This window comes from Lepus europaeus, assembly GCF_033115175.1.
Source record: "Lepus europaeus isolate LE1 chromosome 21 unlocalized genomic scaffold, mLepTim1.pri SUPER_21_unloc_6, whole genome shotgun sequence".
Lineage (NCBI taxonomy): Eukaryota > Metazoa > Chordata > Mammalia > Lagomorpha > Leporidae > Lepus > Lepus europaeus.
In genome coordinates this window covers 111,270-129,801 of record NW_026909011.1, presented here as the reverse complement: position 1 = coordinate 129,801, position 18,532 = coordinate 111,270, and the positions used below count along the sequence as shown (strand labels likewise).

General features: G+C 53.3%; 1 protein-coding gene across 8 annotated transcripts in view; it reads left to right on the top strand.

Annotated features, from left to right (window-relative positions):
• The window catches only part of LOC133754347 (general transcription factor 3C polypeptide 1-like), a 98,469-nt gene that overhangs the window by 12,321 nt on the left and 67,616 nt on the right, over nucleotides 1–18,532 (top strand). For 5 of the 8 annotated variants that reach the window (XM_062184812.1, XM_062184814.1, XM_062184817.1 and 2 more), the window contains exon 6: nucleotides 2,105–2,228. In XM_062184812.1, the coding sequence (XP_062040796.1) occupies nucleotides 2,105–2,228 (124 nt within the window). Of the gene's footprint in view, nucleotides 1–2,104; nucleotides 2,229–2,757; nucleotides 2,796–4,072; nucleotides 4,168–17,461; nucleotides 18,148–18,532 lie in introns of those variants that run through there. The other 3 variants (XM_062184818.1, XM_062184813.1, XM_062184819.1) reach the window with 3 other exon arrangements.

The window sequence follows — 18,532 nt, the reverse complement described above, 5'->3', positions numbered from 1 at the left end:
CCGGGTCTCCCACATGGGTGCAGGGTCCCAAGGACTTGGGCCATCTTCATTGGCTTTCTTCAGCCACAGCAGAGAGCTGGATCAGAAGTGGAGCTACTGGGACTCGAATCGGCGCCCATATGGGATGCCAGCACTGCAGGCAGAGGCTTTACCCACTACACCACAGCACTGGCCTGACAATTTTGATTTTAAGATTTATTGAATGTGCAGATCTTCTGGGACATTCTGCTGGCCATGGCTGTCAGCAGCAGGAGTCAGAGAAGGCTGAGAGGGGTTTGGTGAAGAGTCAGTCTGGGATGAGGCTGGGGCCATGAACTTGGGTGCTGTCTCTTGAAGAGTGAGGAGGCTCCTGCTGCTGCTCCCTCTCTTTGCTGGGCAGATGGTACGAGTCCTTGATGACAGCCCCTGGAAGGCAGGATTACATCATCCTTGCTCACTTAGGGTGGTCCAGGCCTCGTGCCATATGTTGAGGGCTGGGGGATTGATGGATAAGTTTCCATAGGGTCTTTCTGTGATGCTGGGGACCCGGCTAGATTAACGATGGACGCCATTTACAAGCCACTGGGTCTGAATGGGCCCCGTGGGAGTCATCTGTGGTTTTGGGTGCCCATATGTTCTGCTGAGCGTCCACCTGTGTGGAGGAAGCCACCCCAGGCGTCTGTCTGCTCACTGCCTCTCTCTTGGAGGGTAAGAGGAAGCCTAGGAGAGGCACAGAGCAGCCCTCAGTCCTGCGTGCCTCCTCCGGTCCAGTCTACCTTAGAGCAGTGGCACCTTGCCTTTCTCTTCCAGGTGCTACACAATCCAATAGCAGCAGTGGTCAGGAGGGTGGGACACAGGAGCCAGATGGGCCCAGTGTAGGACAACGCTGTGATAGCGGTCGCCTTAGGAAATGCCCTTTCCTCTCAATGACAGCTACAGAAAAGCAGCCCAGAAATGGGAATAAACAGCAGCTGACCTTCAGTTTCACCATCCGTGGTTCTGATAGGGAGCATGAAGGCCGCGGCCCTGGGGACAGCATGTCCTGCTGAACGGAAGCAGCCGGTCCTCAGCTCGCGCCAACTCCAGGGGCAGTGGGGGCTCGGGCAGCTGCACTTCTGGCACTGGTTGCCAGATCTTACATCTTAAGGGAAACCAGAATCTGGTTTCTGGTTTTTTGTCCCCCTGATATGAAATCTTCCACCCTGATGTTGGGAAGTGAATTACTTTTTTCAGAAACATGTAGCCGTGGGCATTTGGCAGAGCAAATGAGACGCTAGTTAGGATGTCTGCATCCCATATTGGCGTGCCCGGGTTCAAGTCCCAGTGCTGCTATTAATTCCTGCTTCCTAAGCTGGGGATGGCTCCAGTACCTGGGGCTCTACCGCCCACATGGGAGATCTGGATGGGGTTCCTGGCTCCTGGCTTTGGCCTGGCCCCGCCGCCATCTGTTGCAGGCATTTGGGGAGTGAATCAGTGGACAGGAGCACCGTCCTCTGTCCCTGTCTTTGACTTGCTCCCTCTTTGTCTCTGCCTTTCGAATCAATACATAAACACGTAGAGGGAAAGGCGTGCCTTTGACGGCCCCTGCGGTGAGACAGTGAATGCGATCGTTGTGGTCCTCTCCTCCTGGGCAGAAGTAGGAGCAGTACCCTGGATGTACCCTCATCGTTTGTTGTAACTTCATAGCTGAACGACTTTCTTAAAAACATCCCAAAAGGCATTTTAAGATATATTTTCTCCTATTTGTTCCCCTACCTGTAGGAGATGTATGATTAATATTCTTACATGGTTAAAAAGATCCACACACTGTGCAAGGGCCCATGTGGAAAGTCTGCTTCCATCTCTGTGGCCACCTGCCTCATTCCCACCCTGTGGTCCCCTTGGGGATCTCGTTAGGCAGACACCTGTCCACGTCTTGGCCTCAGAAGGTGGTGTTTGGAAACCAGGGCTCTGGGCCTCGTTTTATTCCTTGAGAGCATTCCTTGGCTGTGTTTGCTGGGCAGTGCCTCCAGCGTTTCTCCACTCGAGAGCCCAGTAGCTCAGGTCCTGCACTGGCTCACGTCTGCAGCTCCCCAGTGGTTTCGGATTCCTCGCTTGCGCCTGACAGTTGCTTTTGTCTTGGCAGGGGCTGTGTGAAAGGACGTTTAAGCGCCTGTACCAATACATGCTGAATGCCGGACTCGCCAAGGTCGTGTCTCTTCCCTTGCAAGAGATTCACCCTGAATGTGGGCCCTGTAAGACCAAGAAAGGTAAAGATCCGAGGCTCAGCTCTGGTCCCGGGTGGGCTGGGCTGGGCTGGCCTATGGCTCCTGTCCGTCTTCCCAGCCCAGCCTTTCTCTCCGGGTACCCTCTGCCCTGCAGTAGGATGATTCACTTATTTATGCAACTCTTTACCCCTCCGTGCCTGGCTCAAGTCCTTCCCTGTAAGAAGCGTGTGGGGAATGTTTGCCGAATGGAAGCGGGGCAGGCTTGTACCCCCCAACATGCCAAGTTCGTGGTGTCCTTTGCTCCTTTTTTTTTGGGGGGGGGACTTAAAAACATGCTATTTTATTTTTACATATTTGAAAGGCAGAGACAAAAATCTCTTCATCTGCTGGTCCACTTTCCAAATGCCTGCAACAGCCAGGGTTGGGCCAGGTGGAAGCTAGTAACCATGAAATCAATGCAGTCTCCCACGTGGGTGCAGGAATCCAAGTATTTGGCTTATCACCACCGCCTCCCAGGGTGTGCATTAGCAGAATCTGACGCCAAAGGTCGGATCCACTCTTTGCTATTTAGGTCAAGTCTCCAGAGGTCATTGAAAGCAGCATTGCAGCTACTCTGGGTGCAGCCTCCACTAAGCCTCTCTGTTCTTCAGCCAGCCTTCTCCAAGAACCTCTCTTTGTGCCACGTGGCCTTGTCGCCTGGCCCCGGTGCTGTTGTCACTGTTTCACATGTCAGAAAATTCAAGTGAAAATGCCGAGTAACTTAGGAGAGGTCAAGCGCTCTGTATGGTAGAGATAGGATCTGAAGCTTCTAAAGCAACGAAATGAAAGACGGGACGCCCTAAAACCTCCTGGGGTCCCTTCTTGATCACTGTCAGTCCGGATGAGCCAGAACCATTTTAAAAGCTGGGAGTCAGAGCTTTCAGTAAAAGAGGAGGAATAAATGCATTCATTTGCCCTCTACCCAGACACCCCGGTCGTGAAGAGAAGGGACTGGCAAGAGAAGATGGGACAGGAAGTGGCGGGGGGAGGGCTGGTGACAGGATTTTGACGTCAGACACAGGTGGACTGATGGTGACTGACTGAGCAGCTGGGGGAGCTGGGCGCCTGTGAAGGGTGGCAGTGTGGATGGATGGCTCAGAACCGGAAATAAATGGAACAGCTGCAGGTTGCAGGCACCTTGGAAGGCGCAAGGGTGGATGGGCCTGGCGGGGAGAAGACTGGTTGGCAATCTGTGGGAGAAGACGTCCCCCTGGGCCCCTTTCCCTATAGTGCTCAGCCTTTCCCACAAAGACAGAAGTCTGGCGGTATCCCAAGGCAGACATAGGACCAGGCCGGGGCCACTGCGGTGCAGAGAATGGGGACAGTGACAGTCTCTGTTGGTGAGAGTTCCCTCAGTCTCCTTTCCCAGTGGCGCTGCCTCTTGGTCTCTCCTGTCGTTTGATGGTGACATCCTCTGGTAGCTTCCTAAGAGGGAATGTGGACTCCTGGGACACCGACAGGCAGACTGCAGCCCCCTAGACCAAGGCTGGAGGCTGGCTGTTCTGAGAGAAGAGTCCTCCCAATACTGAAATCTGGGGGTCTCCCAGCAAAACAGCCACCTGTGCTGGCTCAGCCCACACTGGTGCCCACTCGATGACAGCCTGTCTCCTCCTGCTCCCCCCACTCCACAACACAGGACCTCGGCAGTGTTTTAGTTTATGTATATATGTATATAGTTTTACTTATTTGAGAGGCAGAAAGAGAAAGAAATAGAGAAAGGTATCTCCCAGCCACTAGTTCACTCCCTAAATGCCCCAACCACTGGGGCCAGGAGGCAGGAATGCAGTCCAGGTCCCCAGTGTGGGTGGGAGGAGCTCAGTTAACTGAGCTATCTCGCTGCCTCCCAGGGTCTGCATTAGCAGCAAACTGGAGTCAGAGTCGGATGTTGAACTCCACTGTGAGGGGCAGTCCCAGGAAGCTAGGCTAGCGAGCGGTGGAACAGGTACTCTACTGTGGGATATGGGCATCTTCTTTTTTTATTTTAAAGTTTTATTTTTATTTATTTGAAAAAGTTACAGAGAGAGGTAGAGAAAGAGAGAGAGGTCTTCCATCTGCTGGTTTACTACCCAGATGGCCACAACAGCCAGAGCTGCACCGATCTGAAGCCAGGAGCTTCTTCCAGGTCTCCCATGCAGGTGCAGGGGCCCAAGGACTTGGACCGTCTTCTACTGCTTTCCCAGGCCATAGCAGAGAGCTAGATCGGAAGAGGAGCAGCTGGGACTAGAACTGGTGCCCATATGGGATGCTGACACTTCAGACCAGGGCTTTAACCCACTGCGCCACAGCACAGGCCCCATGGGCATCTTAACCACCTGACAAAATGCCCACCCCTAGGCAGCATCTTAATGCTTCACCAAATATTTGTGGAAACTAACATTAAAAGAGTGGCGGGAGCCTGTGTTGGGGCATAGCAGGTTAAGCTACTGCCTGCCATGCCGGTATTCCATATGGGTGCTGGTTCCAGTCCGGGCTGTTCTACGTCTAATCCAACTCACTGCTAATGCACCTGGGAAGGCAGAGGGAGATGGCCCAAGTGCTTGGGCCCCTGCCACCCACATAGGAGACCTGCATGGAGTTCCTGGCTCCTGACTTCAGCCTGGTCCATCTCTGGCTATTGTGGCCATTTGGGGAGTGAACCAGCAGATGGAAGAGCTCTGTCTCTCTTCATCCCTCTCTGTCAATCTGCCTCTAATTAAATAAATCTAAAAAGAAAGAAAATAACAAACAGGAAGTAGAAACAAAGTGGGGAGCAGAAGAAAATTTACAAATAAGAAAAAGATCCTCAGAAAAGAGAAGGTATAGCATCCATGAAAGTAGAGCAAGGGGCTATGAGCAGAAAATAAGAAAGAACACTTGGAAATAAAAGAATTCGGACTAATCGCAATGATAGATTTAGTGAAGAAAACCATCAGATAAAGTCAAATCTCCCAGAGAGAACAAAAACTCAGAAGAGATAGAACATGGGAGAAGCAAGTTGAAGAGACTGAGCTTAGAGGCCCTCCACCTACATAATTGGGGGTGGGGAGGAGGGAGCACACCTAGGACTGAAGAGGAGGTTATGAGAAACGACGCAAGGCGTTTTCTCGGCTCTGAAAGAACTACGTTTCCAGATCCCGAGGCCTGTCAGTGCCTGTCCTAATGAACACAAAGAAATTCACGCCCTGCAACTTCAGAAAACCTAGAGTAAGAAGCCTCCAGAGAGGAGACCTCCGAGGGCCCTGGGGTATCCGAAGCTGGGGGAGTTGGAAGTTCGAGGTGTTGAGCCTTGCCATCGGTCAGGAACCAGGACAAGTTCAGGCATGTCTGTACTCAGGGCCTCCTGTTAGAGGCTCCTGGCGGATGTACACCGTGCAACGATGGGTGACACCAAGAGATGGGGAACTGTGGGGTTCTAGAAGCAGGGGCAGGAAGCCAGGCCAGCGAGTGGCTAGCGAGATGGCCCTGGGGAGAGCAAAGCCCTGAGTGACAGGTGCCTGGCTCTGTGTGTGTGTCTAGGGTTAGCTACTCGTCTGTCAGAGTCAGCATGAATTAGTGGATGGCACGCAGGAAACCAAGCAAACATGAAAAAGCAAAGGCACTGACTCCAAGGAGAAGGAAAAGGTATACAAGAAAAAACTGCTTTGGACCCATGGGCTTGGCCTTGTGGGTGGAGACTGGTTCCAGCAACGTCCTCAGTAGGATGTGCACTGAGCCAGGGCCAACCCACAGCGTCCCCAACACTTAGACCAGTGTCCTCGCCAGGGCCGGCAGCCCCATTTGTTGAGAGAGTGCGAGTGCCGGTCTATGGGAACTCTGCCCCTTGGTTTCCCGGCCACCCTGTCTAGCTTCCCTGGGGCTAAGCAGTCTTGTAGGGGAGATGGTGGGGCCTCAGTAGTACAAGGCCACAGGGGTGGGCACACGGAAGGAAGCCTCTGGGAGGTAGGGCAGCCATCCTGGAGTGGAACTTCATCTCTGGTTGTTCACACCCCCTTCAGTGCCGCGAGGACATGTGATTGACTAAATGACGGGCTCGCGGGGGGCGGGGTGCTAGCCTTGACGTGGGGAGAAGGTGAGGAGGGAGGGCTGGGTCCCATGGTGAGGAGGAAAAAGCTCCCGGAACCGAGCGGTGCCTTGGAGAACACGGCTGCTAAGGGATTCTCCAGTGCCTGCCGCAGAGGTGGGCTGATCCACTGGGGCCTGTCTTATTCCCTGACCTGCAGGATAAAGGTTGTTCGGTGTAGACTGGTTTGGGCTTTGTTTTTTTGTTTGTTTGTTTGTTTGTTTTGCTTGAAAGTGGAAAGAAAGCAAGGAGCAAGTTCAGTTCCCTAGAGAAGCCCCAGGGAAGGCTGCTGTGTGACTGCAGGCCCCTGGAGATGCAAGGAACCCCTTGAAGGTCACAGGCGCCTGAGCAGACTGACGCGAGAGCCCTGTGCGCAGAGATCTCGTCTCCTCACTTCCTGTCAGGGTGACCTTCGGCACCTCAGTTTCCCCACAGTACACGTATTCCAGGGGTGTTGTGAGGCTTACAGGCCACGGCGTACACAGAACAGGGGCCGCACACTGGCCGCCCGCAGGCCAGCTGTCCCAGTGTGTTTGTTGAGGCTCCCACTGTCTCCTTTCATGGAGTTTGTTGCGGGTATTTAAGAAAAATTTTCACCCAAAAAGTCTGACCCCGAAGTGCTCTGTAAAAATAACATGAGGCAACCTTGAGTGACAGTTTGTTAATAGCGATTGGCTGGGCAGAGAAGCACCACCCCCTTTGCTCTCTGCCTGGCCCCCGGAGGGGTATCTGTCCATAGAACCTATCCATGGGAATGGGAGAAGGAGACTTCTGGAAGAAGGGTCAGCATGACTGGGAGCACCAGGAATGGGGGCTGTGTCTCCTCGCGTGATGAAGAGGGCAGGCCTCCGGTTAGAATGAGTAACACACGTGCACGCAGAGGCTCGCCCATTCCCAGGTGGTCCCAGCACCCACCCCTGCTGGCACACGGAGTCTCAGTTACTTATCTGTGTGGCTTTTTCCCAGCTAGGACGTGAGCTTCTCGAGGGTGGTAGCCGCACCCTATGTACTTTCTAACCATAAGGCCTGTGCAGTATCTCCATGGCACAGCTCAAGCGCTAAGTCGGTGCGTAGCCAGTGTGATTTAATTAAGCACCACTTCAGTTACTTTTCCTGCACAGGTGGAAGGGTTGGCTGCAGTTTACAGGGGGTTTTGCCTTGAGCCTTGTCATTCTGGTTTGCAGATTAACATAAAACCTTCCTTCTAGGCATTGTGGGGTAGCAAAGGCTTAAGTGATAAATAAAGATGATGCATCACGTCATGTAAATTTGCAGGTGTGCCTGAATACACACGAATTCGCGTGAACATTCCTGAAACAAAGAGTTTGGGTTTAGGCACCTTCCAAATGCATATTTCACTGTGTGAAGAGATGCAGTGCTCGGTTTTGCACAAAGCTAAAAAACCTTGGTCTTGAAAACAAGCACCCTGAGCTGATCTGTTTTGCAAATCGGGATTCTTCCCTGCAAGTGTTACCAGTCATCCTGTGTTTATTAAATTGTGTAGAGAAGGAATGCAGGGAAATAGATGTGAACGTGACAGTCCCGCAGAAGCACAGTAGAATCAGGCAGTGCAGAACTGCATTGATCACAGGTGGGAGTGACTGACGGGCATTGTGCTCCTGCAGCCTGAGGCCTGCGGCTGTCATTTGTAGACTCTCCCATTCGGTGACAAGGAGAGTCCTGCACCGAGGTGCGTGGCAGATGGTGAGGGTCCGCACTCCCCTGGTGATGACGTGGAGTTCTGCCTTGCTGTGAGGATGGCTGGGGCCTGGCTGTTGTCTGCATTGCCAGAAGGAATTCAAGGATGTAACTTAGATGAAAGGCAGCAAGGAAGCAAGATTTAAAGAGTGATTTACAATCAAAGTGGGTGTAACAGGAAGGAGTGTGGGCGTGCTCACAGGACAGCTGCACCGCACCAGGTCAGGGTCCATCCCTTTATTTGACCTAGAGGCATACAGAGTGTGTCTGGGGCAGGATTAGGGTATAGCCTTTTCTAGAAATCGCCGAAGCGTCATGGCGTCAGGTGCCTGATGGGAGTGGGAGTGTCAGCCATGGTCATTTTAGCATAATGAGCAGAAGGTTAGCACAGGGATGCAGCCAGTAGCTGTATCGGATGCTTTTAGCCAGTGCCAGTTCTAGCAGCAAACACTGCAGAAGTTGCATTGTTTTTTGCCACGTGGACGGGGTGGAGGGTTTGGATGCCGCAGGTGGGGCTACAGCCCAGGGGAGGCTTCAGGGAAGTGCTGGTGGTGTCAGCTCCTCCTTGCCAACATCACAGCGACTCTTCAAAAATAAGCAAGTTCAACAAAATCTCAGGACACCAGATGTTTGAAAATCCACTTTATTCCTAAATACTACTAATGAGCAATCTGAAAATGAAATTTGGAGAACAATTCTGTTCCCCATAACTTAAGAATAAATTTAACGAAAGAAGAACAAAATGTATACCTTGAAAACCGCAGAACGTGGTGAGTAGAAATTTACAATTGAAGTCAATGGAAAAACATCCCATGTTCCCAGGTCGAAAGGCTTAACATCATGAGGATGGTAATTCTCCCCCAAATTAATCTGATTCCACACAGTCCATTTCAGAATCTCAAGCTGAGTCCTTTCTGGAAGCAGTCAGACTGTTTCTAAATTAAAATTCATAAGGAAAATCATAAGGGACCCAGAAAGGTAAAACAATCCTGAAAAAGAATACACCAGAAGAACTCACACTTCTCACTTTCACAGCTCACTGCAGCAGACATGGGGAGCCTTTTTCTGCCACGGGCCATTTGGGTAGTTATGACATCATTTGCCAGCCATTCAAAATTATCAGCTTTGTTAAAATTAGCTTGCTGTAGATTTATTGAATTTCGAGTTCTGCCTGTGGTTGCCTTGGCGGGGCCAGACCAAATGGTCTTGCAGGCTGCAAATGGCTTGTGGGCTCACTGTTCCCCAACCCCGCACTGTAAAGTCACAGTAAGCAGAACAGTGCGGTCTAGCTCAAGGACAGACATGTAGATCAGTGGAGTAGAATCGAGAGTCCAGAAATCAACCCATTGGTCTGTAGTCAGCTCATTTCCACAGGGTGGCAAGGTCATTTCCTGGAGAAAGAGTGACGGCTCACAAAGGTCCATTCAGATTCTGTACGGAGTCGCTGGTAGCCTTTGATGTGGATTTTATCAGGCCCAGAACCTCAGCCCACAGTGCCCCTGGAAAGATTAACTGGGAAGCTAAGGGAGTGGCGTGATTGAGGAAGGTCTCAGTGCTGCTTCTGTAAATCAGAGCCTCTGCGAGAACCCACAGGCAGGATTGCAGGCCTTAAGGTTCATCCGTCTCTCCCAAAGCCGATATCCCGGTGTTAGACTTCAGATGTTAGACTTCGAGATGTTTTCAGGAACTCACAGCCCTGATCAAACAAACTAATATCCAGTCTACCCTTAGAGCCATATGGATTGCAGTCTACCTTTGCCATTCCAAAGGAAGCAGGCTGGCCAATCAAAGGAAGGCCACATGTACTGTGGACCAACCAGAGGCCCACACACAAGCAGATCCCACCGTGCCTCCCCAGCTTGGAACTCTAAGATTCACTGCCTTGACTCCCGTGGGGAACCCAAGTGTTGAGCCTTGGCTGCCTGACTCTGTGCTGTGTGTTATGCAATAAATGTCTCCTTTTTTCCAATCACCCGATGCCCATGATTGGTTTACTGCACTCTGGGTGTGCAGGCCCAGTTTGGGGGGTTCTTTGGCAACCCCTCAGCTAGTTTTGGGGTAATTCTGTAACAGTTCCACTTTACAGGCAAGTCCAGAATAGGGACATGTGAAAGGAATTAGTGATTGCTATTTGTTTTTATAGATTTATTTATTTATTTGAAAGAGTTACACAGAGAGAGAAGGAGAGGCGGAGAGAGAAGTTTTCCATCTGCTGGTTCACTCCCCAGTTGGCCGCAATGGCCAGAGCTGTGCTGATCCGGAGCCAGGAGCTTCTTCCAGGTCTCCCACGCAGGTGCAGGGGCGCAAGGACTTGGTCCATTTTCTGCTGTTTTCCCAGGCCACAGCAGAGAGCTGGATCAGAAGTGGAGCAGCCGGGATTCGAATTGGCACCCATGTGGGATGCCGGCTCTGCAGGTGGCGGCTTTACCCACTACGCCACAGCGCTGGCCCCGATTGCTAGTTCAAGGGTAGAGGACTGACAGTTAAATGGGTTGGAGTAATGAAAAGGTTCTAAAAGGGACAGGTGAGGAATGCAGCCTGAGAATGCACTAAGAGCCATTGCCATGTACACCTTAAATGGGTAAATTCAATAAGACTGTTAAATTTTTAAGTAAAAACAAAGTGAAGAACAGGGTGCAGTAAATTACAGTCATTAAAATGGCAAAAGGGGACATTTGTAAAGCTGTAATAGGATTAAAGTGTACAAGCTGAGAAAAAAGAGAAATGAGTCATATTATGAATGACTACAGTGAAATGAAATAAAATGTAAAGACTTATACCACTTTGAAGCCAAAGAAACTGAAAATCAAACAAGAAGGATAAAAGGTGAAACAAACATAAAAGGAATAGGGAAAAATGATCAGAAGTTTTAAAAGCCTCTCAAAGTAGTGGTGATAGTGGGAAATGGTTAAAACAATTAAAATTAGCATAATTTCTTTAAGTTAAAAGTGACAAAAGTGGCATTAGCTTTAAAAAAAAAGTAATTACTGTAAGTAATTAAATGAGTAAAAGAAACAAGAACATTTTAATACCATTTTTAAAAGTAAAAGAAAGGTAAGAACTGGAACTCAGGAAGTGTAACATTCCCCTCCTGCTCTCCCAAGGATGCCCGGGCACCTGGGAAGCTCTCTGTCAGGAACTGGGCTTTTCCTTCCTCTTCCTTAATCCTGCTTCTGTAGGTAGGAGGGTGTGCCCTAATTAGCTATTCAGATGGGGTGGGGTTTGGGTGGGGCTTGTACTGCTCACTTCCCTGGCCCTTTGAGAATCTCAGGAGCATCCATGGTAACTCTGCAGGGGCTGGAGCACACCTGCCATCATCTCTAGGGAAGGTGTCATGGGGTCTGGTACGTGGTGGGGAATGGGTGTGGATCAGCAGGTAGGGGGCGGGGGCTGTGCAGTGTGCGGCCACAGCGCAGGTGCTGCTGGCAGGCTCTTAGTGCCTCGCTGCTTACTTAGCTACCTCCTTGCTTGCCTCAGTGGGAGCTATCACCTCTCAGCAGGAAAACGTGCTTGGCCAAACTGCTTTGGAAAGCTCCTGCTGGGGGCAGGTGGGAGGCCAGAAGGGACTGGGAAAAATCCCCGGGGATCAGACTGGGACAGGAGGGACCTTTCTAGGATGTGGCCTGCTGATGGCTTAGGGGGATTGAGAAGTGGTGCTTCCTGAGACAGGAGGAGCCAAAGGCAAGTGTAGGCCCTTGTGGGCACATGGATGTCCATCCAGGGTGACAGGTCTGGCAGCAGAGGTGTGGTTGGCTGCTGTTACCTTCTTAGACTCCGAGCCCTTGAGAAAGGTCCGCTACGGTCCTTGGGGTCAGTCACTAACTCGGCCCCCGGATTTGGAGGGGTGATGATGCACAGGGTGTCTCCTGGTGACACTGAAATGCTAGACCAAAAACGTTCAGACTCGTACAGGTCCCTAAACCTTCACAAGCCCCCGTGTGGATTATTGTCAGCACCCTTCTTTGCTCAGGTGATTAGGAAGAAAACCGTAGATTCTTGCTGTCAGACATCCCCAAAACTGGTTGGCGGGGTTGGCTTAGAACCGCAAAACTGGGTCCACTTGCCTACCGCAAAGTGAGGCAATGCCTGGCAGGGGGGTGGTGGGAAAAGATGTTTATTGCAAGGTGCAGGGCAAGGAGTCGGCTGCCAGTGCACAGTCTGGGGGAGTCAAGGCAGTTGGGTGTTGCCATTCAAAGCTGGGTTGAGCCCTGTGTGGGTAGGCTTGGGTGTGGGCCTCTGGTAGCTCCCAGTGCGCTTGGCCTGCCTTCCATTGGTCAGCGACGAGGGCCAGCTTTCCTTTGAGACGGCAAAGGTGGACTCCAGTCTGTCTGGGTCTGAGAATCGCTTGGGGACTAGTTTCTGAATTGTGACTTCCTGTGAAAACTCTCAGAATAGAGGTTAGCATTGCCATGCTCACTGTAGGGGCAATCACAAAGTTACCATAAGTGGTACATTTGTTGCCCAGTGGAAGTCTTTATAGGTGTCCTGTATATAAGACAATGGGACATAATTGCTTAAAAGAGGAAGGGACAAGGTGAGATAATGGCAGATTCTTCTGTTCTACTGTGTTCCTTCTCGGGCGGGCAAGGGAGTGGGGATAGAAAGCCCATCAAGACCCTGTGGCAGACCCTGCGGCAGGCCCTGCGCTGCGTGTTCTCTGTTTTACTCTAATCCTTCTACCAGCCCAGCCTGCCGGTTATTCTTTTCTCTCACTGCTCAGAAGGCAGAGGCACAGTTCAGTAGCCTAAAGGCCGCAGAGAGGGTGGAGTGTGTGTCTGGAGCCTGGCAGCTGTCCACACCCTGTGCTGCCTCCCTGGGACACTGGGCGGGACTCCTGAGAAAGGGGGAGTCAGGCAGGGGAGTGCCTGGGGTCTGAGCGAGGCTGAGGACAGCTCCCAGGGGCCTGAGAGTCTGCAGGCGGGGCCTCCCTTCAGCCTCCATCCCACCGGCCCGTTGTCCTCATCCACCACAGTGACAGCTGCCAGTCAGGCCTGAACATCAAGCCTACAAAATAAAAATACGGTGGCCTTTGCATGGCACGCACAACTTCCGCTGTCTGCCTTTCTCCTCGTTCTTCTCTCTCCTCCCCTCTGCCCCACCACCCACTTCCCAAGAGGCCTGGCCGTTTCCACCTCTGAGCCTTTGCTCAGACTGTTCCTCCTGCCCAGAATGCCTGTCTGCTTCTGTCTCATTAGCCCGATGTTACATGTCCTTTAATACCCCACCCAGATGTCGTCTCCCTGCTCACCCTTCCCCTGCCTGGCCCCAGCCTGTCTCTTTGTCCTTTCCAAGCTCTATGCATGCAGGAAATAAGACCCTGCAGTTCTACTTTCTTGCCTGCTTTTATTTGGCCACGGTTATACAGCCAGCAAAGACTGGTAGAAGCAGGTGCACACCACACACTGACCCTGGAGTCCGGGCTTTTAACTTGGGTGTTGCCCTCCTCCATTATTCCAGTGCCACCCTCACTTCTGGGCTCCCGGCCTCTGATCAGGTCTCTGTGCAGTCATCTAAAGCAGTCACCTCCTCCAGATTGTCCCTGGAGCACGTGTAGGCATTTCCCAGACTGTCAGAATGATTCCCAGCACCGACCAGCCGAGCCCTGCGTCGGTGTGTGTGTGTGTGTGTGTGTGTGTGTCTGTGTGTGTCAGGGCAGGGAAAAGGGGATGACTGTCTGCATTCTGGGGCATCTGCCTAGCTCACCAGTCAGACCTTGCCTCTGCCTGTGACCCTGGAGTCCCTCTGTTCTCATCTGGCCCTGGTTCTTCCCCGGGCTACTCACGCCCTTTGGCTAGGCACCCCGATGCGCATGCTCGCTGGGAATGTGAGAAGCGCTGGCTGCTGGGTCCCCTTCACAGCCACACTGGCTTTTCCTGGATGCTGAGCGGTGCTTTCTGGCAGAAACTGAAATTGAAGGTAGCCTCGCCAGGTGACCTCACCTGCAAGACCCAAGCCCGATCCCACGACCCCTCAGAACCTCATCTTTTTCCCAAAATGGCGGTCATGGCACAGTTTGTATGATAGGTAAAATTGGTTTTAAAAGCACCTTGCATGATGCCTGGTTCTTCCTGGGCGCTCGGTAAGGATTTGCTGCATCCCCTCTCCCCCTCTGCACCTTCGGAGTGTCTGGATGTATCCCGCTCTGCTATTGTCTTGCCAAAAGCCCCAGGTGTCTGTGAGCATGCGTGGTGGCTGGCTGCCCCCTCCAGCCTTAACTTGTGTGGGGACCAGGCAGGCCCCAATTCCACCCAGGGCCTTCCTTGTAGTGGCGGGGCAGCTCAGAGTGACAGGCCCATGAGCCAGACGAGAATGGTTCACCATGAAAATGGAAAACCCAATGCTGGTACAACTCTGGACAGTGGGGAAGGATGAGAGGGCTGTGAAACTCCCTGAGCATGGCCCTGTGGACTCAGGACATGTGGGTGGCACTGTTCTTCCTTTACCTGCTTTGTCTCTCCGGGTGCCCCCTGCAGCCCCACGAGGCTGGATGCCATCACTAGCTCCAGTTTGCAGGCAAGATGGTAGAGGCTGCTGGAAGTCCCCCAGCCTCCCAAGCTCTCTGACAGAGGCAGGGCTCACACCCCAATCCGTGAACTGCTCTGCTGCCATGGATGCCAAACGACGAGGCCCCGGGAGAGAGCTCCGTGGTCAGCGTGACAAGACAGACACAGCCTGGGAAGTCAAACAGGGCTTGCTTGTCTGACGGAAACAGCAGCACATCAGAGCCACACAGCACGTGGCCTTAAAAGCTCAGCAGCTGCCCCGTGGGTGCAGCACTCCAGGCCTCCCAGAATCAGCACACCTCACTGGGCGCAGTGTAGATGTGCGTGAGCAGACCCACCTGCAGCTCTCTTCTGCGTGGGGTGCTCCTTGTCAGTCCTGGGCTGAGGTGAAGGCTGGCAACAGCTCGTAGCTCTCAGCTGTCACCCTCAGCCACCTTTGTCTTCCTAAACCCCGTGCTCTGAAGCAGAGCAGGAATGAGGTCCCACTCCTGTCCAGGAGCCAGGCCACTGTGACTACTGTCCAGCAAGGGGCTTGGCCTACAGAAAGATGGGACCGATTCCATGCTAGGTGTGGTGAGCTCATAGTGGCTGAGAAGCTTGTCTGGAGGCAGAGAGCCTGGGCTTAAATCCTAGTTCTGCCGCCTTGAGCCGTCCTCTTACCACTCTGGGCCTCAGCTTCCACTTCTGTAAAAATGGAGCCTAGAGGGTCCTGCCTGCCGCAGGCTTGTGAGAGGTTAAGTTGTGCACTGCGCTGGTATGGTGCCTGGCCCACAGCAGGTACTCGGTTCCTCCCTACCCACACCTTCTCTCTGAGCCCCTAACGTTTGTCATTGTGAGCCCGTTTACTGACCGGAAAGTGAAGGGTGTTACACTCAGGGACTCCCAGGGCCCCTGGAATAGGAGGCTGCAGAGCTGGGCTGAGAACCCTGCCTGCCTGCCCCCGGAGCCCAGTTTATCCCTGCACCCCCTGAGACACCCACCCCGGCTGTCAGTAGAGGAGGCTGTGGCGCCCTTCCAGGATGGCAGTGATGGCAGATGCCAAGGCCTGCCGTAGGGTGCGGGCAACTTGGCTCCCTTACCGTGAGAAGAGCAGGAGCCGCCAGCCACGCTGCTCCGCTTCCCCCCATGTTTCCTTTGGGGCTGTGTCCTTTCCTGGCTCATCAGCCCCCCAAGGAAGGAATGATGCTGGCTGCGGGCTGCACCTCCCAGGTCTGCCCCCCACCCCCCCACCCCCCCTGTGCTGTCTTATACCACTGCTCAGGCAGAGGCTGGAGCCCCTGGCCTCTGAGCCACTCGGCTGTCCCCAGTGCCCTCGCCCTCCTGGAACCAGGGTGCACCTCATCAAAGGTTTAGACCTGAGGCTGCAGAGCCACACAGCCCGGTAAACCCCAGCCCCTCACCGTCTCAGGGATGTGGGTTTGGCAGATCCACTGCTCCTAGGTGTCACGTTCACCCCGTGGACGATGGGCATGATAGCGCCTCCCTAGGGTTGTAGGATGGTCATCGTGGGTCATAGAGAGCTGGGGCAGTGCCCAGGACCTGGTTCACGCTGACGAGTGGTCCGAGTATTGTTATCAGGAGCAGTCGGTCGCCCCTGTGAGTGCCATGGTAGGGACAAGGGGTTGGGAGGGGTTTGACCAGAGGAAGAGCCAAAGGGGCATGGCTGGGTGGGTGGTGGCCAGTGCCAGCTGCCTTCACAGCATTGCACTGTTACAACAGCCCAGGCAGTTTCCCCACCAGCCTTAGTCAGCAGACTGATGTGTACACACAGGGATGCTACACCAAGGATGGAGCACTGAGAGACTGGGCCCTGTAACCCAACCCCTCTTGGCAAGCAGTAAAGTAGTTCAGGGTACTGAACATCAAGGCCACCTTCGGAGACCTCTGGGAGGGCTGGCCCAGGGCAAAGGGTTCACAGGAGAGTGGGGACGATGGCCTCGGGCATCAGCTTGGCACGGAACGCTTCCCTGCTCACAAAGACAGGAAGTTTCCCGTCCCCAATTTTTGGCAGAATAAACACAAAGCTCAGGGAGCCTTCATTCCCGCCATTCTTGCCTGGTCCTCCGCCTCCCGGAGCTGGCCCTTACTCCTGACGGAATCGGATCCCACACTGCTGGGGGGAAAGTGCTTTATCTTCAGTGTACAGGTTAGGAGCATGAGGCTCCCAGAGGCCACGCGGCTTAGCTGAGGTCACACTCAGGAAGGGGCAGAGGCAGGACTTGAACCCACAACCCTGGGGTCCAGAGGCTGCCCCTGCATGAGTCTCCTCCCCTCTGCACAAGCCAGAAGGAGCCGGGGTGCAGGGGCATGGGGTGCGCGTGTGAGGTGGACACACATGGGAGGTGGAATCCACTCCACAGGGAGGAGGGGAGTCTGTCTCCATGGTTACGCTGCACCTGAGCAAAACACCACACACAGACTGCCGTAGCCTTGAGCGTCAGGCTACGTCCTCCCGGCAGCAGCCTGCGAGAGCCGACTGCCAGGGCTTCCACCCTGCCCGCCCGCTCCCAGCGCCTTCCTTTTTCATTAGTTCCGTTATTAAACCTGGCACTTGATAACAGCCCAATGTCTTCTAATTATTTACGGGTTCACCTTCAGAGCACCCCGCGAGAGAGGATCCTGCTGTGCATTTCTGTAATATTCTGAGTTACCAAGATTGTCTCATTGATCCTCCCACTTAAGGCCCTGTCGGAGCTCCGGGAAGCAGTCCGGATGGTCCCCACGCACACCCGCAGGGACACCGAGGCCCAGAGGGGCAGGGACCGTGGTTGAGGGCTTGACTGCAAGTCAGTTCTTCTCCCACTCCTAGAAAAAGGGAGAGTAAAGGGGCTTCCTCTAACTGCCAGTCCTGGTCATTGACAATGGTCCCTGGGCAGCTGTGTTAAGAAGGATCCTGAGGCAGCATCCAAGATCTGTAGGAATCAGTCAGGGATGCGGGCTGTGTCGAGGAAGGGGCGGGGCTGGCACCTGTGCCCGTATTTCCCATTCCTTCCTAGGACAGCAGCCAACGTGCCTATAGAGGTTTCACAGTGGTTCCCATGCAGAAGACGCCATGGAGGCTCCCGGACACCCCACAATGCACGGGATGCCCTCACATCCAAGAACGGTCTGATCCCAAATGTGAGCACCCCACCGTGGGACACAGAGGAAACAGTGTCCTGCCTAGTACTCAGGACCAAAGTGACAACAAACAGGGCATGGTGGGTGGGTCCAGCAACATGTGAGACTCGGCAGGCCTGGGGTCATCATCATCAACAGCAACAGCAATAATAACAGGGTCTGGCAGCTGATCGAGAGAGAGGAGTCTGGGTTTTTATATTATTGTGGTTGTGACTGTGCCTGCTCCTGTTCTTGTGCACCAATAGTCAAAAATGGTTTCCACAAACCAAGAGTGTGTCCTTGGGGTCTATCAATAGGACCATTACCTGTAGCACAAGGGAGGGGACACTCTCCTCTCTGCTCTTGGTGTTTAGATTCAGTCCCGGCTGCCCTCCACTGAGAGTAGTGCTAGTGAATGGGACTTGGACTTCTGGAGGGGACCGGGGGTGGGGGTGACTTAGCTACAGGGAAACTGAGGCTGTGTCTTACTCCTCCACTAGCAGCCTGTGGTTCTCATGTTCAAGAAGATGCAGAGACAGGTCCTGCGCTCGTTGACTGCACACCTTCCAGGGAGTGTAAACCAGGCACATGACTCACGGTCATGGGGAGTAAAGTCAGAAGGGGGTAGGGGGCAGGGCTGGGGGGAGAAGTGTTTTAAACCAGGGAAAGAGAAGTATGGCCCTGGGGGCGGTCTGGGAGCATCTGGGGCTGCCTTCAGGTGTGTCAAGGGCTTCTGTGCGGCAAAGGGTCCTGGCTTGGCCTCTGCCACCCCAGAATCACTGCAAGAGAGAGGGAGAAAGGAAACTGAGCTCCAACTGGACAGGGCTATTCAACTCCTCTGTCCAGGGAGGCCCCAGAAGCTGACCCTGAAACTAGGATTTGGGGATTTGATGAGCAGTTTTCTTGGGGGGTGGGTCTTCAGCAACCCCTAATGAAGGAGGGGACAGTGAGGTGGGAGAGGGTGGCAA